This window comes from Geotrypetes seraphini, chromosome 1, assembly GCF_902459505.1.
Source record: "Geotrypetes seraphini chromosome 1, aGeoSer1.1, whole genome shotgun sequence".
Lineage (NCBI taxonomy): Eukaryota > Metazoa > Chordata > Amphibia > Gymnophiona > Dermophiidae > Geotrypetes > Geotrypetes seraphini.
The window spans coordinates 339,057,642-339,083,521 of NC_047084.1; the positions used below are offsets into that span (position 1 = coordinate 339,057,642).

Sequence of the window (25,880 nt, forward strand, 5' to 3'; positions counted from 1 at the left end):
ACGGTTTTTAGGCAGGTAGGAAGCTGGGAGAGGGCAGCTGGAGCGCCGCGAGTGAAGGAAATCACTCGCTTTGACATGCAGCTCCTGATTGGTAAGGCCTGAATTTAGTACAGGAAGAGATGGTCGGAGCACACAACGAGTGATTTCCTTCACTCGCCAGCGCTCCAGCTACCCTCTCCTGCCTCTCCAGCTACCTTCTTCTACCTGGTCATTTGTGGTCGGAAAATACCGTGAATGACCGCAAACCGGGAGCACTGTATTATGTATATTGGTTTTAAATCCCTAGTTTGTGTCGAGTTAGGACAAAAACTTGTATTGAAAAACCTTGCACTATAACTATGGCAAATTACAACCTGTAAACTGTATATAATGGGCTAGATGCACTAACGATAGCGACTCGATTGCTGTTGGACGATTCTCTGGCTGATTTTCCAGCAGTGACCACTGTGCTATCAAGTTTGCATGCAAATGATTTGCATGCAAACGTGACCAATCAATTGCTCAGTGAGTGATTGACACATGCGCAGAGCTCTAACAGCAGTGACTGAGGAAGAAGCCTCCTGTCACTGCTGTTAGGTCTTCTGGGTTTTTTTTAATGGCACAGATGTTGTGCATGTGTCCCAACAATTACCTCCTGTACTATGTCCTGCATTCCACTAAGGACCAGATCTAAAATAGCTCCCCCTCTTGTTGGTTCCCAGACCAGTTGCTCCAAGAAGAAATCTTCATTTATGACGTTTAGGAATTTTACCTCCCTAGTAGAGAATGACACGGTGACAAAATTCATCACCGTTCCCGTCCCCGCGAATAACCGCGGTAAACAATCTTCATGTCATTCTTTAAGGAGAGAGGGAAGAATCAGAGTATGAATGGCCACAACTACTGACCCTCAAGCTTTGCTTTGAAGAATGCTGGTGTAGAAGGACTGAGGCTGAAATAGACACTAAAAAATGACATGGGATTATTTCCCGCAGTTATCCGCGAGGACGGGAACATTGATGAATTTTGTCACCGTGTCATTCTCTACTCCCTAGCACTCCCTGATGCAGCACTTATCCTGTCAATGTTGGGATAGTTGAAATCAAACACAAGTACAGTGGTGCCTCGCATAACGGACGCCTCGTACAGCGAACGCTGCGCATAACGAACTTTTTGTCTTGCTCCCTATAACGAACTTCGTTTCACACAACGAAGTCGCCCGAGGGGCCCGGGGGGGGGGCGGAACTACTCTCGCCGCTTTCTAATGTGAGCCGGGAACAGCAGCACCCTCCTGTCTGAATGCAGTGTTCCATCATCTCCCTCCACCTTACCTTAAAAACCGAGTTTTCCGGCTTTCTTTTTCGGCCAGCCACACACTTTCAAAGAGCAGCACATGCGCGCATGCTCTGTTGTTCAATCTTCTCCTCTGACGCAACCGGAAACCGGAAGTTGCAGGAGAGAGAACATTGATCAACTCCAGCAGCTGCGCGTGCACAGCTTTTTGAGATCGTGCGGCTGGGTGAGGGAGAAGGCTGGCAGGCTCTGCATGTGAGGTGAGGTGGAGGGAGGGAAATGTAGGGCTGCAGAACGAATTATTTTGTTTTACAGGTATTCTTATGGGACAACAGGGCTGCAGAACGAATTATTTTGTTTTACAGGTATTCTTATGGGAAAACGCGTTTCACACAACGAACGTTTCACATAACAAACTTGCTCCTGGAACGGATTAAGTTCGTTGTGTGAGGCACCACTGTAATATATCCTGCTTCATACTAAATAGTGAATTGAAGGATTCCTATCAGTCACCAGTGAATTCACCAAAACAAACAGAGCAGAATAAACTGGCAAAAATAAAGAAGTGGAGAAAAAAACCTCATATGAACCTCATGCTTCATATGGTAAAACAAAAAACCAACTCCACTCTTTTATAGTCCAAATATCTTTCCCACAATAGGGACTTAAATATATCGATTCAGGGGGGCGTGGCTTGGACACGCAAGCAAATGGTCGGGTGATAGACGAGCTCCATGTCAAACAAGCTCTTATTTCAAAATAAAAAGCTCCAAAACCGATATTTTCGCTGAAAAAACGGTGGATCATAAGAAATGGCATCAGGTAAACAAAATAAAAACGATGCAGGAGCCGGAGGATTGGGTACAAGCAGTAATAAAAGATCAAAGCCGGAACCAGGGACACCTTCAAAAGTTCTGTTACCTTAAGAAGGAGATCCAGATATGATGGCAGAAATTAGACAGATCAAAGATATCGTATTAGAGATTAAAAAACAACTTCAAAAGGCAATTGATGATGTAGCCACGCTTACAAAAAGAGTTGACCTAATCGATAACAAAATAACACATTTAGAAGAAAAATCGGAAGAGGTACATACTGAAGTCATGCAAAATAAAAAAGCCTGGAAAGAGATGGAAATAATGAAGAGAGATTTGGAAGATTGTTTGAATAGGGAAAAAAGAAATAATTTAAGAATCATTGGGATGCCAGAAGGAGTGGAAAAAAATGATCCCATTACTTTCTTAGAACAATTCCTTCCAAAAATCTTGCCTCTGAAATCCAAAGTGCCTCTTGAAATCGAAAGAGCGCACAGAATACCGGGACAAAAAACAGCAATACAAAAAGGTCCAAGAACTTTAATATTTAAACTATTATGATACCAACACGTTGTTGAAATCTGTCAGCTGGCTAAAGAAAATAAAAATCTAAGATGTCAGGATGCACGTATACATATCGTACCGGATTTCGCCAGAGAAACTGCCCTCAAAAGAAAACAATTACTGGATTTAAGACCTCAATTACGAGCACTAGGGGCAAGATATGGACTTCAATACCCAGCGGTTATGAAAGTAACTTTGGGAAATAAAACACAGAACTTTACCGATTATAAAAAATTAGCAGAATATCTTGAACAATGTGAACAACCAATGACTTCTTAAATGAAAAAATGGGAATATTGATCTGATACCAAATGATTTCACTTTGATTTTATTTTATTTTATTCTAATATAATTTTTTAATGCAAAAGAATTCTGAAAATATATAAAATTAAAAAATGAGTTCATCCTTTCGAATGCTGGAATTTTCAACTTACTTCAAATAATAACGATGATTACTGTCACGAGCATGGAATTGACTCGGCATGCCAGTGAAGATGTCGATGGTTGACTGATGTGGAAAGAGGACGGAACGTTGACTTTGCCTCAGAGATTATGCATGACAAGGGACTGGGGAATAGACTGCGACTGCCTTTTGGTAGATATTCCCTCAACGCTATTGCTTCTCTGCTCTCGAAAAGAAAGGACAGTATGCTAAGAGTATTGTAGTCGTTGAGTAAACGCTGAAAAACTACGCGAAGGCAGGAAGTCTTTTTTTTAGCAAAAGATCACACCGGAAGTAAAGAGAATTGGTTGCTTTCACGTCACATTTACGGAAGAAGAGAAGGGAACTCGAAAAGGAAGTTTAAAAAAAAAAAAAAGCGTTCGTATTACTGGAAGAAAACGGATGGAAAGACTCTTATATATATGAAAAATATATAGAATGAAATAAACTGATTCATAGGGAAAAATAATATTTTATTTTTATAGAAATATATTGGTTGCATGATTTAGGAAGTAAATTTTCACCCATTCTCTTATGGATATAGTTTTTAATAAGATAAAAGGGAAGGGTCAATTAATATATTTCACTAAGGTTTTGTGTGACTGATTTGGGAATATGAGTAAGAATGATAGTAGGAATGGGTTATGAAAATTTTATTTATGTTTTATTTTTAAATATTTTATATTTTATTATTTTCTAATTTTCGGAGAAATGATTTTTATGAATGGAATTGAAAATGCATGTGATGACTGATTGAAGTTAATAGAAAGATCCTTATATATATGAAAAATATATAGAGTAACTGATTTAAGAATATGAGTAAATATGATAGTGAGAATGGATGGAAAAGAAAGCAGAGATATAGAAATATTAAATTCTATTAGCAATATGTTATGATATTATTGTGAAGTAATAGATACAAAATTATAACTTTTTAGCTTGTCATGGAGTGATGTTATACCTGATCTATTTTGCGTTTCCAAGTGTTCGTAGTTGCATGGGGAGGGGAGGGAGGGAATGGGTGGGTTTTAAAATTGAAGGGTTTGGGTAAAATAGGTAATTCTTTGATTTATCTTATATATGGGAAAATGGAGTTTATATAGAATATGGAAGATTGGGTTGATGCATTACATATTATATTAGAGTATAATGGGTCTTAAGATAATATCTTTAAATGTTAATGGTCTCAATCACCCGATAAAAAGGAAAAAGGCATTATTTTTAAAAAGACAGAACGCTGATATATGCTGCATATAAGAGACCCATCTGTCAAATAATGAATCTATAAAGCTAAAAGGTGATTGGGTCAAACAATGTTATTTTTCTTCAGCAATAGGGAAAAAAGCTGGTGTTGCTATATTAATAAATAAAAAATGTTCTGCTTCATTTAAATTTAGGGCAGCTGATCCTCTTGGAAGATGGGTATATGTGGAAATGAACATGGGAAATACCACCATGACGCTCTTTAATATCTATGCCCCTAATTCGAATCAGAATGAATTTTTTAAGACTCTGCAACAATTGATTCTTCCACTGTCTACTTCAAATCTAGTAGTAGCAGGGGATTTCAATGCTGTTATGGATCCATTGATGGATAAAAGTCCGAGAAGATTTATAAAATCGTTAGGCCTTGATAATTTGGTGCAATCTTGTGATTTAAGATATTTGGCGTATACTTCATTTTGATGGTCGGGAATTTTCGTTTTGCTCCCAGGTTCATAATTCTTTTTTTAGAATAGATTACATTTTTGTTTCTAATCAATTAGTACATCAAGTCACACAGGCTGTCATTGATCCAATTATACTATCTGATCATGGTGGAGTGTGGATTGAAATTAAAATAATAGATCAGAATGGAAATAGACCTATATGGAGATTAAATAATACATTGCTTGCATATCTTCTGGAAAAAATGAAAAATTATTTTCAAATTAATGAAACAGAAGGAATTTCAGTAGAGACTTTGTGGGATGCTTTTAAAGCATACATTAGAGGACAAATTATTTCTTATTCAGCTATGCAAAGAAAAAAGGAAAAAAAGCAATTTACAGATTTGGAACAAGTGGTTAAGTCTCTAGAAGAAAAATTAATTGAAAAATGGGATTATTTGACACAACAAGAACTTTTAAAAGCTAAAGGTAAATATAATGAAATTTCTTCAAAAATAATTAGGAAAGATTTATTTGTAAAGCAAGCTTTGTATTATGGAAATTCAAATAAGGTGGGAAGAATGCTGGCAAATTATCTTAAAGCAAAAAAAGAAAAACAAAAATAATTACTGTTAAAAATGAGAATGGTGAAATGTTGTCCCAAATTGAACCCATTATAAAACAATTTTTAAAATTTTATAAAGATTTGTATTCTTCTGAGCCTCATAAGGAAAAGGAAGGTTTAGATTTTTTAAAGTTAATAGAGGGACCAAAGATTCCTGAACATGTAAAACGAAGTTTAGAGGAGCCAATATCCTTAAAAGAGTTAGATACAGCTTTGAAATCCCTTAGAGTTGGATCCGCTCCAGGTGGAGATGGTTATACAGTGGAGTTTTATAAATCATTTCAAAACATCACAATGCCCTATTTATTAAAATTGTATCAGACACAACTAAATAAAGGTTGTATTACAGGTACTATGGCTGAATCAATAACTATAGTTTTACCTAAGCCAAATAAAGATCCCACTTTGGTTTCAAATTATAGATCTATTTCTTTAATAAATGTAGATGGGAAAATTTTAACTAAGGCATTAGCATTAAGATTGGCTAAAGCTCTCCCTTTCATTATAGATATGCATCAGACAGGTTTTGTTGCTCAAAGACATTCATCTCATAGAAATATAGAAAAAAGCAGCAGAAAAGGGCTATAGCCCACCAAGTCTGCCCATTCCAAGTATCCCCTCCCCTGAATTTACTCCCTTAAAGATCCCACGTGAGTATCCCATTTTCTCTTAAAATCCGTCACGCTGCTGGCCTTTATCACCTGGAGTGGGAGTCTGTTCCAATGATCCACTACTCTTTCGGTGAAGAAGTACTTCCTGGAGTCGCCATGAAACTTCCCTCCCCTGATTTTCAGCGGATGCCCTCTGGTGGTCGAGGGTCCCATGAGCCAGAAGATATCATCTTCTGACTCGATGTGTCCCTTGATGTACTTATATGTTTCAATCATATCTCCCCGTTCTCTTCTTTCCTCAAGTGAGTACAGCCACAATTTTTTTAATCTTTCTTCATACGTGAGATCCTTGAGCCCCAAGACCATCTTGGTGGCCGTTCGCTGAACCGACTCGATCCTCAGCACATCCTTTCGGTAGTGTGGTCTCCAAAACTGAACACAGTACTCCAAGTGAGGCCTCACCATGGCTCTGTACAACGGCATCATAACTTCAGGTCTCCTGCTGACGAAACCTCTGCGGATACACCCCATCATTTGTCTTGCCCTGGAGGAAGCCTTCTCCACTTGATTGGCAACCTTCATGTCCTCACTAATGATCACCCCTAGGTCGCGTTTCGCCGTGGTCCTAACCAAGGTCTCACCATTTAGTACATAAGTTCTAGCGGGTTTCTCTTACCCAGATGCATTATCTTGCATTTTTTAGCATTGAAGCCTAGCTGCCAAGTAGTTGACCATTGTTCCAGCAACAGTAGGTCGTGTGTCATATTATCAGGTAATAAGCTTTTGCCTACTATGTTGCAAAGTTTGGCGTCGTCGGCGAACAGTGATACCCTTCCTCTAAGTCCTTGCGTCATATCTCTTATGAATAAGTTAAATAGAATAGGGCCCAGGACCGAGCCCTGCGGCACTCCACTGATCACGTCCGATGCTTCGGATGGGGTACCGTTCACCACCACCTTCTGAAGTCTACCGCTCAGCCAATCTCCAACCCATGTTGTTAGAGTGTCTCCTAATCCTATCGATTTCAGCTTGTTCAGTAATCTTCGATGAGGGACGCTATCAAATGCTTTACTGAAGTCCAAATATACCACGTCCAGTGATTCTCCGGCGTCCAGTTGTCTAGTAACCCAGTCAAAAAAGCTAATCAGATTAGATTGGCAGGATCTGCCCTGGGTGAACCCGTGTTGGTTTGGATCACGCAGTTTTTCTTCGTCTAGGATTGTGTCAAGATTCTGTTTGATCAGTGTTTCCATGAGTTTACACACTATAGACGTGAGACTCACTGGTCTGTAGTTTGCTGTCTCTGTCCTGCAGCCCTTTTTGTGGAGTGGGATTACGTTGGCGGTTTTCCAGTCCAAGGGGACCCTTCCTGTGCTTAGGGAAAGATTGAAAAGAACAGTCATAATACTAGACTGGCACATCACATGTTATATTTGACAAAATCCATTAATGATCCAGCATTTTCTATTTCATTAGATGCTGAGAAAGCTTTTGACAGAGTGGAATGGACCTTCATGTATCAGACAATGGAATGGTTTGGTATTGGTTCCGGATTTATACAAATAATAAAAGCATTGTATAGCTCCCCTACTGCTAGATTGTATATTAATAACAATTTTTCAGAACGGTTTATTCTGCAGAGGGGGGTTAGACAAGGATGCCCACTATCTCCTTTGCTTTTTGATATCGTTTTAGAACCCTTGTTGTTAGCTATAGAACAGGTGAAGGAGATACAGGGTATTCCGCATTCGGATAGAGAATATAAATTATCAGCATATGCGGATGATATTTTACTTTATTTGAGAAATCCGGAAACAACCATTCCACACTTGCTTGACTTGATTGAAAAATTTGGAAAATTTTCAGGATATAAAATAAATTGGGATAAATCAGAAGTGCTTCCACTCAATGTACATTGTACAAAAAGTCTATTTGATTCATTTTCTTTTATTTGGAAAGAGGAGGGCTTAAAATACTTAGGAATTTGGATTACAAAAACTGTGGATGAGACTATGAAACTCAATGAAAAAAATTTATTACAAAAAGTGTCAGAAATGTGTGAGCAATGGAATCCTTTGTGCATATCTTGGTGGGGGAGAGTGCAAACTGTAAAAATGATGATTTTACCTGTAGTTTGTTACCAAATGGGTATGATACCAATTTTTTTTCAGGGGTCTTTTTATAAAAAATTGGATAAGATTTTAACAAAATTTATTTGGCTTGGCAAAAACCCCAGAATTGCTCTAGTATCTTTACAAAGACCAATTACGGAGGAAGGGGTAAATTTTCCAAATTTTTATAGGTACCATCAAGCCTATATTATGCGTCAAGGTATGTATTGGATCCTCCCAGAGCCTCTTGAAAATATACCAGATTGGTTTTAGTTAGAATGGAGACTTATGTTTCCTTTACGTCTGAATCATGTTATCAGTATTCAAATGCCAAGATTATACAAGGAGCACAAAATATTTGTGGATACTTGGAAAACTATAAGGTCTATAAGTAACCTAACTCCTATTCCAATAATTAAATCAACAACTCAAACAATATGGCTCAATCCAAAGATCAAAGTTGGCAGTTTTAAAATTATCTGGAAACATTGGATGATTGCTGGAATTCGTATTTTAGAGGATGTAATGAATAAAGGTAAACTGCTTGAGTTTTCACAGTTGCAAAATAAATTCGGTTTAAATAAATCACAATATTTCAGATGGTTGCAATTGAAGCAGGCCATTCAGGTAGGATTCCCTGAATGGAAAAACCTTAATAATTATCATAGTATGGAATTCTTATGTTTTCAGATAGATTCCATGGGTCACCAGGCCGCAATGTGGTATAAATTGATATCTGGATTCGTAAATAAAAAGAAAAAAAATGGTCTTAGAGATATTTGGAGCATTGAGATTAAGCATCAGATTAATGCATCTCAATGGCCACGACTTTGGTCTTGGAGATTAAGGTGTACATTGTCAGCTTCTTTGAGACAAACTTGGTTTTTTATTTTACATAGAGCTTTATGGACCCCTACACGTTTACATAGAATTGATAGCTCTAAGTCTAATAGATGCTGGCATTGTCATCTAGAAGCAAGGACATTAGATCATCTTTTATTTTATTGTCCATTCATATTAATGTTTTGGAAATCAATTTGGCCTCAAATTAAAAGGATGTTAGAAAATCCGGTAGCCTTGACATATGATACGATTTTGTTTGGTACTGCAATGAGAGCTCGGAGTCAAATTTCATCAAATAATAATAAACTTATTTATATTGACTGGAGTAGCAGTTCAACAAATTACACATAACTGGAAAAATTGTGACAGATTAAATTATACCTTTTGGTGGAACTCAGTTTGCCATATATATAAGATGGAGCGCACATTTGCAACACAAAAAGGATATATTGATAAGTTCAAGAGGATTTGGGGACCATTAACAGATTTTTGTAATGATTAATTTAATTTTTTCCCATAATAAGATAATGGTTAAAAGAGGGAGGGTGGGAGGGGGTAAGGTTTGTAGTCTCTTTATCATAAATTATAAACAATTTATCATAATAGATGTTATTTATGTAAAACTAACATAATAAAGGGAGGGTAATGGATTCATAATTAAATAATAATTGATAAAATCATTAAATTTTACATGATGTATAAAATTATAATAAGAATAATATAAGAAATGTTTTATATAAAATATATTTTAGAGATATCAAGTGCATTTTTAAGATAAGTGTATGAAAATTTATGACACACTTATTGTTATTTGAAAAAATCAATAAAATGTTAAAACACAAAATATATCGATTCAAAAACTGAAACTGGTGAATTGAAAACTCAGTGACTTGAAAAACAAGAAGTATCACTTCTTACATGGCATATAATTATCTACTGCTGCACTATACATAACCGAGGACTTATCTGTTTCTCAGTTGGGCAGTCAATCGCCAAGGCACACTCAGTCCTGTATCCCAGTCTTCAGAAACCAGTTGTCATGGACTGGGATACAGGACTGAGTGCGCCTTGGCGATTGACCGCCCAGCTGAGTAACAGCCGGGGTTGCTTCACCAAGCTAAGTGCCTTTCACTACTGGTTACATATTGATGTGTTATACTTGTGGAAAATATTTAAAAGCATCTTTTGGCAATAGTATGTGCCTTGATTAGACTACTACTTTGCACCACTGGTAGAAGATTTTTCTTTTTACTGCTTGGCGCCTTGTGAACTAGCATTCTGTGAGCACATCTTATATATCTTATATATCTATTACCTTATATAAGATATATGCCATTTAAACAAATGTGATTTATGATTTATGTAAGGTTGCTATGTTCTGTAAGATTTTGCAATACAATGCAACATGCAATAATAATATCAAATATATTTTTGCTCAAAATATGGCAGTTCCACAGGGCAGTCTTTAAGAAATTGGATGAAATTAAAAATTTACTAACCTGATGGTCCTGCCTGTTCAAACATGCTCCCTTTGTCATCTTCTTCCAAGCATTTCAAATAATATTGTTTAATTTGGACCAAAAAGCCTTGCAATTATTTGTTGCAATGTTTGCATTTTGCACACATGCCTGCCTTATCCATAAGTAGAGGAACTTTATTAAAATATTCTTAAACTGGGTCTATTTTATGACCTTCTGCCATTATAGGTTTTCTCCTCCAAGGAGAGAATAATATGATAAACCTCAGACTACATACACAAAGATCCCAAGACTTGTGGAGTGTTCTGCTCAAAAGGTTTCACTTTAATTTTTATTGTTTGCCCCTCCCTCCTCATACCTAGCTCCTTGTGCAGCTATATAAACTTAGAACTTAAGCACTAAATGCTCCAACGCTCACAGAATTACTTTGAGTGTCGGAGCATTTAGCACTCTGGGCCTTGGTAGAAACCTGTACCGCGGCTTAGTAAAAGCAGACCTGAATGAATATAGAGCCTCATGCTACATAATTTTAAACTAATCATTATTTTATGATGAATAACTTTTGGACTATAATGTATCTTAAATAGAAAACTATCTTTAGATAGATATTTCCTCACAAAAGCATTTTATTTTTAAAAATCCAATTTAAATTAAAAAAAAAAATCATTGATATTTATCTAACCTGGTATTAAAGCATAACATCCTCTCATGCAAGCAATATGTGCTGAAAAAACAGTCCATGTCGGGTCATTTGAATAAAAACCTGTAACATTTTTTCAAGGCTCTTCGTGCTTTTCTTTTTCTTAATGGCTAGGTTATTCAGCCATTCTGCTGTTTTGATGACCTGATTGATATTGCTGGACTACGGTTAATTTTGACTTTTGTACAGTGTCAATAATACTCCAATTGTCTCCTTTAGGTAATTTAACGCCCAGGCACCAGGAGCTCTTCTACAAAAATCCTCTGTTTGCTGGTGTGAGGTTACCTGAAATCCATGAAGTTGAACCTCTAGAAAAGCGATATCCTAAACTCTCCCCTTTGGTATTACATTTAGCAAAGGTAATTTCTGTAGATATTTTCCCAATAAAAGTAAGAACACATGAAAACTGCCTGTATTCTATTTATTTTATTTACCTAGTGTGAGGTAGTTTGGGTGCCTTGTTAGTCCGATTTAAAAGTTAATAAATGTGACCATCTCTAAGAAAATATGACTAAAGTCACCAGAAACAAAAGAAAATGAAGTTTTAATAAATTCTGTTAGAGCAAATAATTTGTAATACATTAGTCTAAACTTCATCCTTTCATGTGAAAAAATAACTCAAGTTATAGAAGTTCAGACATGTAACTTTTTCAAACTGCTTATGGATTTATGTTCTCAACATTTTGGATCTGAGACTTTAGTCATTTTTTCCCAGAGAAAATCATGAATAAGAACAGCAACAACAAAACAATATAAAGCACTTTTTTTTATTGGATTAACTTAATACATTTTGGGGTAGTTCTATACCCGGATGCCTCCATTTAGGTGCTCTGATGTACAGTGAGAGCCTATTCTGTTACACAGCCAACAAGGGCAGAGGTGGTCCAGGGAAGGAGGAACAGCCAGAGTGGTCACACACCCAAGTTTACTGAAGAGACTTGACTTGGCCAAGTTTCAGCAACAGCCTGCACACACTGATCTTTGAATGTGAGTAAGGAGTGATTATTGCTGTGTGTTTATTCATTTACTGACTCTTGAGAACATGATGACCCCGAAACATAGAAAAATGAAGGCAGATAAAGACCATATGGCCTATCTAGTCTGCCTAAACATGCCCTCTACTATCCCCTCCTTTTCCTTATAGATCCAATGTACATGTCCTAAGCTTTCTTGAATTCAGATGTAGACTGTAGCTGAAACTTGGATAAGTCAGATCTCTTTTCAATAATCTTGGGTGTATGACTACTCTAGCGGTTCCTCCTTTCTTGAGCCGTATTTGCCCTTGTTTGTTTTTCTATCTTACTGTGGAGGGTGCACTCCTCTTTCTCTTCCGAGTGCCTCTTCTATAACAGCATCTGGGAACACAGGTTCCATTATAGAATAATAATATAACCTGGACTTGGCACATCTTATATTTATGCACCCACCATAGACCTGATGATAACTGCAGTTATGTAAATGCAGCAGGGATGAGCATAATTTACAGCATGTAATTTCAAGGCCTGCCCATTGCCCGTCCATTCTCTGCCCAGTGGCATAGCCAGACAGCCAATTATGGGCGGGCCTGAGCCCAAAGTAAGCGGGCCTGGGCCCAAAGTGGGCAGACACCTTTCTCTCTTTCTTTCCCTCCCCCACAGCCCATGCAGCAGACTCCCCCCATTTTCCACCTCCAAGCCCATGCAGCAAATTCTCTCACCCTTCCCCCCTGCTGTGCAGCAGATTCTCTCTTTCCCTATTTTCTTAACCCCCCCCCCCAGCCCTTGTACACACTGCCATGGCTGATCATGAAGCCTTCACTTTGATGCAAAACACAAATGCATCAGAGGAAGGGTTTCTGGGTCAGTTGCCAGCAGTGTGTACAAACCGCTGCCGGTGGCCTATAACTACTGGGTGGCCGGGCCTGAAACCAAACTGGGCGGGCCAGGCCTGCCTGTGGCTACACCCCTGTCTCTACCCATGGTCACACCCCTTGCATATATGCGCTATGCCTCTTACACATGCGATTACAAAATAGTGCTTAGGAGCCCTGCTGCCAGTTTTGTAGGTAAATAAACACATGCGCAAGTGCTAGTATTCTTTAAATTTACATGTTCAAGGGGCTCATGAAGCTATAAAATTGCCCCGGTCATGACTAGATGTTTGGGAGTTAAAATCCCGTTCCTTATGTCCGGACAGTATGAGCAAAAATATGACAATAGCAGAAAATATAACATAGGGCTCCTTTTACTAAACCGCAGAAGAGCTTCTTACCAGGGGCATTGGAGCATTTACCTTAGAAACATAGAAAATAGAAGATGACGGCAGAAAAGGGCTATAGCCCATCAAGTCTGCCCACCCTACTGACCCACTCCTTCAGTTTGTGCCCTAATAACCCAATTCCTTAACTTGACCTTCATAGGGATCCGACATAGGCATCCCATTTGTTCTTAAAGTCTGGTACGCTGCTTGCCTTGATCACCTGTACTGGAAGTTTGTTCCAATGATCCACTACTCTCTCCGTGAAAAAATACTTTCTGGAGTCGCCATGAAATTTCCCGCCCTTGAGTTTGAGCGGATGTCCTCTTGTGGCCGAGGGTCCTTTGAGAAAGAAAATATCATCTTCTACCTCGACACGTCCTGTGATGTATTTAAATGTCTCAATCATGTCCCCCCTCTCCCTACGTTCCTCGAGAGTGTAGAGCTGTAATTTGTTCAGCCTCTCTTCGTACGAGAGACCCTTGAGGCCTGTAATCATCCTGGTGGCCATCCGCTGAACCGATTCAATTCTGCTCACATCTTTACGGTAATGTGGCCTCCAGAATTGTACACAGTATTCCAGATGAGGTCTCACCATGGCCCTGTACAATGGCATTATGACTTCAGGCTTCCGGCTGATGAAACTTCTATTAATACAACCCATCATCCGCCTTGCCTTGGATGAAGCCTTCTCCACTTGATTGGCAGTTTTCATGTCTGCACTGATGATTACTCCTAAATCTCGTTCTGCTGAAGTCCTAGTTAAAGTTTCTCCATTCAAGGAGTACGTCTTGCATGGATTACTGCTTCCGAGGTACATGACCTTGCACTTCTTAGCGTTGAAGCCCAGTTGCCAGGTTGAGGACCAACTTTCCAAAGTAAGCAGGTCCTGCTCCATATTATTTTTAAAATTGCAATCACCTACAATATTACATAGTTTGGCGTCATCGGCGAACAATGTTATTTTACCTTGGAGCCCCTGAGTCAGATCCCCTATGAATATGTTGAAAAGGAGTGGACCCAGGACTGAGCCCTGTGGTACTCCGCTGGTCACCTCCGATGTTTTAGAGGGGGTACCGTTGACCATCACTCTCTAAAGTCTGCCACTTAGCCAATCCTTGACCCATGCTGTTATTTTCTCTCCTAACCCCATCGATCTCATATTGCTTAGCAACCTTCAGTGTGGGATGCTGTCGAAAGCTTTACTGAAGTCCAGGTACACGACGTCCAAAGACTCTCCCAAGTCCAGCTTTCTTGTTACTCAATCAAAGAAGCTTATGAGATTGGATTGGCAGGACCTACCCTTGGTGAAACCATGTTGACTGGGATCCCGAAGATTCTCCTCATTCAAGACCATGTCCAATCTATGTTTGATTAGTGTTTCCATGAGTTTACACACTATTGATGTGAGACTCACCGGTCTGTAATTTGCAGCCTCTGCCCTGCAGCCCTTTTTGTGCAGTGGAACAACGTTAGCTGTTTTCCAGTCGAGGGGAAGATTCCCCGTGCTCAGGGAGAGATTGTAGAGCACGGCCAACGGTTCTGCCAGGACATTACTCAACTCTCTGAGCACTCTTGGGTGTAGATTGTCAGGTCCCATGGCTTTGTTCACCTTGAGTTTTGTCAGTTCGCTGTAAACATCACCTGGTGTGAACTCAAAATTCTGGAAAGGGTCTTCCGCGTTCTGCTTCGCCTTCAATTGCGGACCGTGTCCTGGTGCCTCACAGGTGAAGACCGAGCAAAAGTATTCATTCAGTAGTTCGGCTTTATCGAAATCTGCTTCCATGTAACTTCCGTCCGGTCTTTTAAGGCGTACTATCCCTCCTGTGTTCCTTTTCCTATCACTAATATACCTGAAGAAGGATTTGTCCCCTTTCTTAATGTTTTTTGCCAGAGTTTCTTCCACTCTAAGTTTGGCCTCCCTAACTGCCATTTTGACCGCTGTAGACCTGGTCCTATATTCTACGTTAGCTTCTCTTCCCCCGGAGCGCTTGTAGGAAAGAAATGCTTTTTTCTTCTCCTTAATGAGTTGCGAGATTTCCGCGGTGAACCATTGAGGTTTATTGTTCCTTTGTCGTTTATTTACTGCCTTAATGAAGCGGCCAGTTGCTTCGTGTATGGTTGATTTCAGGGTTGACCACATAGCTTCCACATCACCGGACTCTGCTTGGTCCCGCAGCGTCGAATGGACAAAATCTCCCATGCATGCGAAGTCAGAGGAAATCGGGGCAGTAGAAGGCCGCGAAGCAGCGTGTTTACAGTGCTGCGGACGCTGGTGGAATGGGGAGGTTTGTATGTCGTCTCGCAGTGGGAGGGTCAGATGGGAGGGCCAGTGGGATCGGCTGCATGGCGGTGGTAGTGGTGGGGGGAGGGGGAAAACGGTTCTACTGCACAGGGGGATGGGAGGGAGGGATAGAAAAATGCCGGCTTCTACTGTATGGGCGGATGGGGGGGTAGAAATGGAAAGATGCTGCTCAAGGGTTCTACTGCACAGGGGGATGGGAAGAAGGGAGGCAAGCAGGCTGGCTTCGTGGGGGTGGGGTGGGGGGAATAAATTCTGGAAGGTAGTAAGGGGGACACAGGACAGAGGCACTGAGGGCACTAAGGACATGGGAAGGAGGCACTAGGGGCACTAAGTACTAGTGCTGCCCGATTCAGGAAAAAAAATTTTGATTCAATTCAGCCTATTGGATCGATTTTTTTCGATTCGATTTTCCTGCCTAATTGGATGGTTTTTTCCAAACATCCTGGTGGGTTTATTTTATGGCCTCTTCAACCCCTTTGCCCTCTCCTATCCACACTGGTCCTGTGGTGTAAACAAAATAAACAAACAAAAAATACTTTTCCTCTCTCTGTTAAATCCTAGCTCACGTTCGCGGTCCAACACATTTCAAATTTGACATATTGTAATCACAAAACAGAAAATAAAATTATTTTTCCTACCTTTTCTTGTCTGGTTATTTTTCAAATCATGTTGGTCCCATGTTGGTCTGGTTGTCTTCTGATCAGGCTCTCCTTCTTTCTTCTTTCTCTGTGCTAACCATCCATCTTCCATCTCTGTGCTCTTCTTCTGTTTTCCTTTCCTCCCCCAGAGGTCTGGCATCTTTCTTTTTTTTCATCTCCATCCCCCCGCAGCTGCAGCAATGGACCCCACCATCCCCAGATCCACCATATCTCCTTTTCTCAACTACCCTTTCATCCAGCATCTCTCTTCTGTGTCCCTGTCCCTATTCTCCTCTCCAGTACTGTCCCCATTCCTATGCTCTCTCCATGTCCAGCATCTTATCTCTCCCCATATCCAGCTTCTTCTTTCTCTCTTCCTTACCTCTTGTATCCCCTTCCCCAGGTACAGGCTTTCTCCTACTATCTCTCCTGCCATCCTGCACTCTGCCCACTTACTTTGAAGCAGTATCTGTCCCTCTTGTACCCTTCCCCTTGTGGTCTTGCATTTCTTCTCCCTCTCTCTTTTAGTCCAGCGCCTCTCCTTTGCTTTCCTCCCCCTCTTTTTTGTTTGGTCTCTCTCTTCCCTTCACCCCAGGTCTGGCATCTCTCCTCCCCTCTCTTACTCCTTCCTCCTCCTCCCTCTGCACAGGCCTGCCTCCCCACCGCGAAGGAACTCTTCCTCCTCTTCCCTCTGCACAAGCCTGCCCCCCTGCCATGAAGGCACTCTTCGACCTGCCCCTCCCCCCCCCCCCCCGCAATGGCCTGCCCTCCTGCTGTGAAGGCATTCTTCGGACTGCTCCCTCCGCAATGGCCTGCCCTCCTGCCATGAAGGCACTCTTTGGCCTGCTCCCCACCATGAACGCCTGCTCCCCCCGCAAGCCTTTATCCTCCCCCAGTTTCACCACTCTTACTTTTAAGCTAACACGGAAGCCTGCAGGATCGCTAGTGCTATAGCGATCCCTGCAGCTGTCCGTCGTCCTCAGCGGCATGTTCTCTCTGCCGTGATCCTGTCCCTGACGTCAGAGCAGGGGCAGGACGTAGCAGAGAGAATGTGCCGCTGAGGATGACAGGCAGCTGCAGGGATCGCTATAACACCAACGAGCCGTCAAGCTGCCGTGTTAACCTTAAGGAAGTAAGAGCGGGGAAGCTGGGGGAGGCCTTTCTGACTGACTCTTTCCCCTCAAGCAGGAGCGGCAGCGGATGGCCAGCAAAAGGCAGCGCTGCAGCTCCTGCTTTTGGAATGCACGGGGGAAGGGTCAATCATTGAATCGGGAGGCCAAATTTTTGGGGAATTGAATCGATTCTAATCGATTCACCTGATTCAAATCGGTGAATCATTTCAAATCGTGAATCGGGCAACACTACTAAGTACACAGGACCGAGGCAATGGGGGCACTAAGGACATGGGAAAGAGACACTGGGGGCACTAAGGACATAGGAAGGGGTACTAAGGAAATGGGAAGGAGGCACTGGGGCACTAAGTACATAGGAAGTGGCACTAAGGACATAGGAAAGGGCACCTAGCACCCATTAATGTAACAGGCTAAAATACTAGTTTTATTAATAATTTGAAAGAGTTGATGAGAATTATTATCACTATCATTTACAAGAGATGAATTAAAAAGTCTTTTTCACGAGTTTAAAAAAGTCTTTTTCACCAGTTTAATTTTAAAATAATAATGCTTCTGAGTTTTCCATTTTTGAAACGAATCAACAGTGTGGTGCTTTCTCCACAACCTTTCACTACCTTGTGAAAATGAATTGTTGCTATGGGATATGTGCAGAAACAGATGATAGTTTGTAAACAGCCTTGATGTGCTGCGATGCCAGATCCGAGCAACAGGCACTGTTTACCGTAAGCCACACAGTGCCCGTAGGCAATAGAAGATCATGCTTGATTCGCACACAAGAGCACTAAATTACTGGACTGATGTCCCAACCTAAGATTGGTATAAATCTATTTGAATCAATTTACAGCCTGTCAATTCATTTCATTATTTAGTTGTTTTCGATTCATCACTTTCTTTTGAATTGCAAATTTCTCAAGTGCTTAGAAAAGGTTACTATTGGTTACATAGAATTAGATCTATTAGTTCCATCTTAGATTGCTTAGCACATGCTTATTCATGTAGTTGTACACTTCCCCCTTCCCATTCGCGGTTCCTGCACTCGCGGTTTCATATAATCGCAATTTTTTCTGGGGAGGGGGAAAATAAAAAAAAGTCTCAATGTAAAAAAAAATCCATCTTTTTTTCCTCCCTGCTGCCTTCCCAGTCTTACCTGGTGGTCTAGAGGGCTTTCAGGTCAGGAGTGATCTTCCTACGCTCCTGCCCCGTGCAGATCGCCATGAGGAAATGGCTGCTGGGAGTTCCCGTAGTCACTCGAGACTACATCGGGAACTCCCTACAGCCATTTCCTCATGGCGATCTGCACGGGGCAGGAGCGTAGGAAGATCGCTCCTGCCCCAAAAGCCCTCTAGACCAGTGATTCCCAACCCGGTCCTGGAGGAACACCAGGCCAATCGGGTTTTCAGGCTAGCCCTAATGAATATGCATGAGAGAGATTTGCATATGATGGAAGTGATAGGCATGCAAATTTGCTTCATGCATATTCATTAGGGCTAGCCTGAAAACCCAATTGGCCTGGTGTTCCTCCAGGACAGGGTTGGGAACCACTGCTCTAGACCACCAGGTAAGGCCGAGAAGGCGGCAGGGAGTTGGGGGTGGGCCAGAGCCGGATACCCGTATCCCCCGCGAATGACAAGGGAGAAGTGTATCAAGAATCAACTACTGTAATTCAGTATACACTTCTCCCTCTGTATTCGTGGTTTCAGCATTCGCGGTTTCGATTATTCACGGGTTTTAGCTTGCTGGCTCCTCCCCCCAAATTACATCAACTTGCATAGAGAAATCACTGATTTCAAGTGTTTACAGAGAAAATCACTGATTCCCAGAACTTTCTTCACCATATTTTGCCTCTCCTTCAAGAACAGACCAGGTCTCCCACCATGTTATTCGCGGTTTCACTATATTCACGATGGTTTTTAATAGAAAACAGCGAATAACATATGAAAAAGTTATTCATGGTTTTTCTGTATTTGTGGTTCTGTTAATCCCCTTTCACAGCGAATATAGAGGGAGAAGTGTACTGTGGAATTTCTTCATCTAATCTACACCGTCTTCAAACTCTTCCAGCAAGGTTATTATGTAAAGCAAAGTTATACGATCATGTTACTCAACTCATTATACAATTACACTGGCTTCCTGTACAGTTTAGATGTCAGTTTAAAATTTTGTGTCTAACATTTAAAGCTCAGGAATAAAACAGGGGAAACAAAACCACAAACTCAAATATGCAAAAACAGAGTGGAATTGTCCTAATCAGAATGATGTGCACAAATAAAGAGTCCTTCAACTCATCTGATGGTTCCAATGTCTTTATTCATCCAATAACACAATAATTCATCCAATGACTCGACATGTACATGTTTCGGCCAAACAGGCCTGCCTCAGGAGTCTTGAGAGTCTTCAACAGTTATATCGAATAGAGTTATGCATGAATGTACAGTCACTCATATAGTTGCTACCAAATAAGAGCTTATGGAACAGAGCTTGGAGCCCAGAGACATCCGGTACTGTTCCATAAGCTCTTATTTGGTAGCAACTATATGAGTGACTGTACATTCATGCATAACGCTATTCGATATAACTGTTGAAGACTCTCAAGACTCCTGAGGCAGGCCTGTTTGGCCGAAACATGTACATGTCGAGTCATTGGATGAATTATTGTGTTATTGGATGAATAAAGACATTTGAACTATCAGATGAGTTGAAGAACACTTTATTTGTGCTAATCATTCTGATTAGGACAATTCCACTCTATTTTTGCATAACATTTAAAGCTCTTCATCTTTCATAGCCATCTTATTTAGCTTCTGTTACTCTACCTTATACTCCATCACGTTCACTATGTTTACTTGATTCCAACAGACTTTTTCTTCCTTCTCCAAGAATAGCCCATTATGAATCTATTTGCTCCTCAGTATACTTTTTAATTTCTCCACTGTTTTGAAATAATCTTCCATCTTTTATCCAAGCTGAGCAGTCATTTTTAAAGTTTAAATCACTTTTGAAGACTTATTTTTTCCAGAAAACTTTTAATATTTTGGGGTAATTCTGAATTAAATTCAAGGCATTAGTATGTTTATCATTAACTTTGTTTTAATTATTTATTTGTATATTGTTTTATTTGATTGTATGATTGTTTCTTGTTTGATTGTATTATCTTTCCTTTTTTTATTGGCGTTCCTTTCAATCTGATTTTATTTCTGTAAGCTGCTTTGGCCTTTTGCATTAAGCAGGATATCAAATGAAAAATAAACATAAATATAAACACATTGACCTTATACACAGTCTTGTACTGAGCCAGGAGGATGCGCTGCAAACACACAGAACAACTCGCTAAATAGCAAGAGATGATGCAGGAATAAGACAACTTTGGTTAGGAAAATTCATGACGATCTTAAATTAAAGTGTCCTAAAAAGCGTTGTGCCCAAAAGTTAACTTTACACAACAAAGACACACGCCTGAAATGGTGCAAGCAGCTTTTGACCCAGTACCCTGAGCACGGTGTCAGCTTCATCTGGTTTACAGATGAAAAGATATTTACAGTAGCTCCACAGATTAACACACAGAATGATTGCCTGTATGTGTAATGTGACCATACGTCCCGTTTTGAACGGGACCGTCCCGTTTTTAGCTCGCCTTTCCCGTTGTCCCCACGCACAGCTTTGGGACACCAAAATGTCCTGTTTTCACAGAGAGCGTCCCAAAGCTGTGCGTGGGGACAACGGGGCAGGCAATCGCGGAACCTGGCCTCTCTCCCTGCTTCCCTGCCGACACTACCGACAGAGCAACAGGACCGGTTGAGGCGAGTGCAGCAACTGCACAACGGCCAGCCTAGAAGACTTCCCCCAACGTCAATTCTGACGTTGGAGAGGAAGTTCTGGGCCAGCCAGTTTCTGCCTGGCTGGCCCGGAACTTCCTCTCCGATGTCAGAATTGATGTTGGGGGAAGTCTTCTAGGCCAGCCATTGTACAGTCGCTGCACTTGCCTTGGCCGGTCTTGTTGCTGTGTCAGTGGCGTCGGCGGGGAAGCAGGCAGGGCCGGATTAACAGGTAGGCCCAGGGTCCGAACATGTCAGGGGGCCCGTTGAAGGACGGTAACAGATGACCCTGGGGTTTTTTTTCCAAACTGCAACGGGCCCCCTGGTGCCCCCCCTCCAACATCATCAGCAACCGTTATGTTGTAAGCTGTGCTCAGCCCAAACCTTCCCCTCTGCCTCCGCTTCCTGTTTCCGCATGGGCGTTTGACGTTAGAGGGAAGTTTTGGCCGAGCAGAAGCACTGCTTGCAACATAACTGGGGGCCTGCCCGCGTTGCCAATCTTACTTGCCTGCCAACGTGACTATTCTGTTTAGATTTGCAGCACTTCCTTTAAGACCGGTAGTCTTTTTACTGTGCCACGACCCGCAGCCCTTCAGGTACAGAGAGTGTCGCAGAGTACTCCCAAACCGACACACCTGTTAGACCCGCTCCTCCTTCACAGGTCATAGCATAGCTCGGCAGAGACTGGCAGAAAATGGTGGTGAAGCAGAGAATCTGAATGGCCAACGAGAAGCACATGGGCTGGAGGCCTTTTGCTGACATGTGTTTCAATGAAATTACAGCTTTAACAAATCTGAAAGGTACTATCAGTATTTATCTGTAACGTAAGAACAATTGTGGAGAGCCAAAACAGCTTTATGTACTCTAAAAGTGACATTTTTAATATGAAAATTAAGTATTTTATTCTACTTTTCTCATGGTTGGGGGTCATTTCTGAATTTAATTTTAGCCTGCTAGGTTTCACTCACCCTGTATTTCATATGTAAGCTCCAAAAGTTAATTTAAAAAAAATGGAGAGTAGCACCATATTCTACCCTTCAGCATTCCACAAAATAAAAAGGAAGCACCGTGATTCTTACTGCAATATTAAACATATTCCTGATCTTGCTTAAACCGATTTTTGGTGAAAAGAACCATTGAAACACAAAGCTTTTTCTGCTGTGCCTTTTTGCCAGCTCTTATAGTCCTTCATCTGAAACAGAGCTGTGATTCTTTTAATCAGACATACTGTTATCCATGTCTGCAGTTAAGTTTAAGGAAAGGATCCCCTCCTTCCTTTTTGCTAGTGAATTCCAGAGTTTGGAAGGAGTGAGAAATAAGATTCTCTCACACAGATCTCAATTCTCCAAATCTGGAAAGGGGTGGGGGGCTTAGTTTGATTACTTATTCCATACTAGGTAAGGGTAGTTCTGTGTCCTGTGTGTATGAAAGACATGTTTCTGTTAGCATTGACCAGCCTTGTTTGGCATGGTTCCTGGGAGCATCTTAAATAAACCTAATTTGAATCTCCTTATTGTCAGCTGATCTTCTTTTGTTCCACATTGGATTCTTTGGTGGACCGCTTGCCTTGTTGTTTTGTTACAAATTAGCATACATGGAGTTGAACGTACCAGAGGAGATCCAGATTTGGTTGTTTATACATACATATGTTGGACGACAGAGTGAGGCAGTTGAGAGGAGTTGCGAACTTGGTTATTAGTATAGACTTATGTTTCGGATAGTATTACTGCTTTACAATGCATTTGAACATTTTATAGAGTTAAAGTCCTGGGTAAGTAGGTGGGAAGGAAGGGGGGATTTGTTCAGAGATGTTTGGGGCTTGCATAGAACTAAAACTATACACTGGCACTGGTATGGTAATATTTGTTGTTTGTTTTGAATTTTATAATAAAGAAAAAAAAGAAATACAAGTGGAAATAAAGAAGTAAATAAGAAAACAGCTAAATAAATGGGGGTAGGGCATGGATGGGGCGAGGCTAGGGGGCCCAGTGTACCTGTGTGCCTAAGGCCCTTGAAGAATTAATCCTGCCCTGGAAGCAGGGAGAAATTGTTGGTGGCGGTGGTGTGGGGGGAGGCAGGGAGAAAGAAAGAAAAAGTTAGGGGAGTATTGTGGCGGTGGCGGCTTTGGGGGGGTGGGAGGGCAGGGAGGCATATTTTTTTCTTTCTCTTTGCCTCAGTTTAGCCCAGTGCCTGATAACTCTTAAAGAAATAATACAGGGAAGAGAATGGATATGAAATACTTGCCACAGGTCCTGACACGATGAGGACTGTCCAGTGGAGGAAGGCAGAATGGACTTACATTTTCAAAGCCAGGACAGGACCTGTTTCTTACCCAGCGACCACCAGCTCCCTTTCTGCCCACCAGCAGAAACAGTTGTGTTTGTCAAAGCATGAAATAGTAGACATGTAGCCTTCACAAATGGCACCCTACATCCCCTGTGAAACAAGGACAAAGCCAAAGTTTCCTCTGAGAAATCCCATAGGGAGCACTGAAGGTCACAGCCCTGGAATCCAGACAATTGCTTGTGGAAAGGAGACAGGCTACAATAAATCTGACACCTTCTAAATGCCTTTGCTGTTTTAGACTGTTAGTGCGGCGGTAGCATGGAGAAATAGGCAGCGGCATGGGGGGGCCCGAGAGAAAGAAAGACCAAAGGGGGGGGACAGGAGAGAGAAAGACAGAAAGGGGGAGCAGAGATAGAGAAAGAAAGAAAAAAGGGGAGGGGGGCAGAGAGAGAATGAAAGAAAGAAAGGATGCACACAGTCAGAAGGAAGTGCAACCAGAGACTCATGAAATCACCAGACAACAAAGGTAGGAAAAATGATTTTATTTTCAATTTAGTAATCAAAATGTGTTAGCTTTGAGAATTTATATCTGCTGTCTGTATTTTGCACTATATTTGTCTATTTTTCCATAGTTACTGACATTGCATATTTTAAAGTCATCTGCTTTGACATCTTTGAAAAAAGCCTGAAACTCGTAAATAATTAACATTTTCTCTGCATATAGTGTGCTTTTTGGTTTTTTTTTAATTTTATGTTTACCATTATGAATTAATAAAGATATTGTGTGTACATGAAAAATGAATGAAAGAAATTGGGGGCAGAGCTGGGTGTGTGGCTAGGACGGGATTGGGGGCGGGACTGAATATTAATAGATGTCCCGTTTTGATGAAAAAAATAAATAGTCAAGTTATGTATGTGCTTTCAACAAAACTGAAGCATGAGGTTAATGCCAAACACCTACTAGGGACCTGCCTGACCTTCAGCCAATCAGTCATGGTTTTGGTTACAATCTTGAAACTCAGATTCACAGATCTTTTCTTCATTGATCCTAGGTTAAAATCAATTGCGCATACTACCAGAATGAACTCTTGATGCAGAAGCTGTTGCCAGCAATTCATTGCACGTCAGGAGACTACTTTGTCTTCCTCTAGTACAATGCCCCAGCATATCAGGCAAAGGACACCATAGAACTGCTACATAGGGAGATCTCAGACTTCATTGGTCCAGACCTCTGGCCTGTAAATTCACCAGACCTAAACCCAGTTGACTGGGAGCTGATAAAGGAACATGTCTATCAGACAGTGATATCTGACGTCAAAGACTTTAAATTGCACCTCATCTCTTTTTGGGCTGAACTGAAGCAGAGCATCGTTAATAAGTCAATAGATCAGTGGCAGCCAAGGCTGAAGGTGTGCTTTGATGCAAAGGGAGCGCACTTCGAACATCTGCTTAAATGAAACATTTTCTTATTTTACATTTTTCTGCAAGATATGCCATAAAACTTTTTGATATGTTTTTATTCAGTTCACAATTCATTTTCACAAGGTAGTGTTGTGGTGAGGTGGGAAATATTTACATTTTACATTAACGTCATTCAGGACACAACACACTAAATTTCATAAGAATCGGCCAAGTTCTGTGGAAGATATGGCAAAAACATTTTGGTGTGGGGGTTTTTGGTATGAGGTCAGAAAGCGAACATTTCAAGAGGTATGCGTGGGTGTACAGGGTGGGGTGTATGGAGAAGAGAAGAGGCACTGGCACCTCCCTTACTACACCACTGCATCTATCTATATGTCTCAACTGCACATTCCCCCTCTGCTACCATTAAAATGTTTTAGTTTTGCTGACATTATATCCTATTTCAGTTATTTGCTGATGCTATTATATCCTTAATACTAGAATTTAATTTGGCTATTTCCAAATTTACATTTGCTGAACTAGGAATCATTGACAGTGCACTACGTTGGTTCTTCTCATTCCTGAACTACTGAGCTACTTGGTTCTGACAAATTGGAGCCAAAATCAATCAAATATGGCATCCCACAAGGAGCCCTGCTATCCCCTCTACTTTTCAACCTATACATCAAGCCAGTAATCAACCTTGCCCATAAATTTCAAATCAAAAATCCACTCATATGCTGATGATATCCCTTTAGGCACAAACTGTGTCTCCCAAATCACCAACCTACAAACTGCCTCACAGAAATAAAAAAAAAAACTGGATAGCACAAAACAAACTCCAACTAAATGCCTCCAAAATGGAACTCCTTTGGATTAGAAAGAAAAATACAAGCTTCACCCGCTCATCTGTCTCCTGGGGATCCATTGTACTAAAACTAAAGATCAAGTACGAAACTT

The 25,880-nt window shown here is 40.9% G+C and overlaps 1 protein-coding gene across 6 annotated transcripts in view; it reads left to right on the forward strand.

The window, feature by feature from the left end:
* The window catches only part of CDKL2 (cyclin dependent kinase like 2), a 226,498-nt gene that overhangs the window by 92,115 nt on the left and 108,503 nt on the right, over positions 1-25,880 (forward strand). For all 6 annotated transcript variants that reach the window (XM_033960450.1, XM_033960445.1, XM_033960484.1 and 3 more), the window contains one exon: positions 11,330-11,469. In XM_033960450.1, coding sequence (XP_033816341.1) covers positions 11,330-11,469 — 140 coding nt within the window. The remainder of the gene's footprint in view (positions 1-11,329; positions 11,470-25,880) is intronic.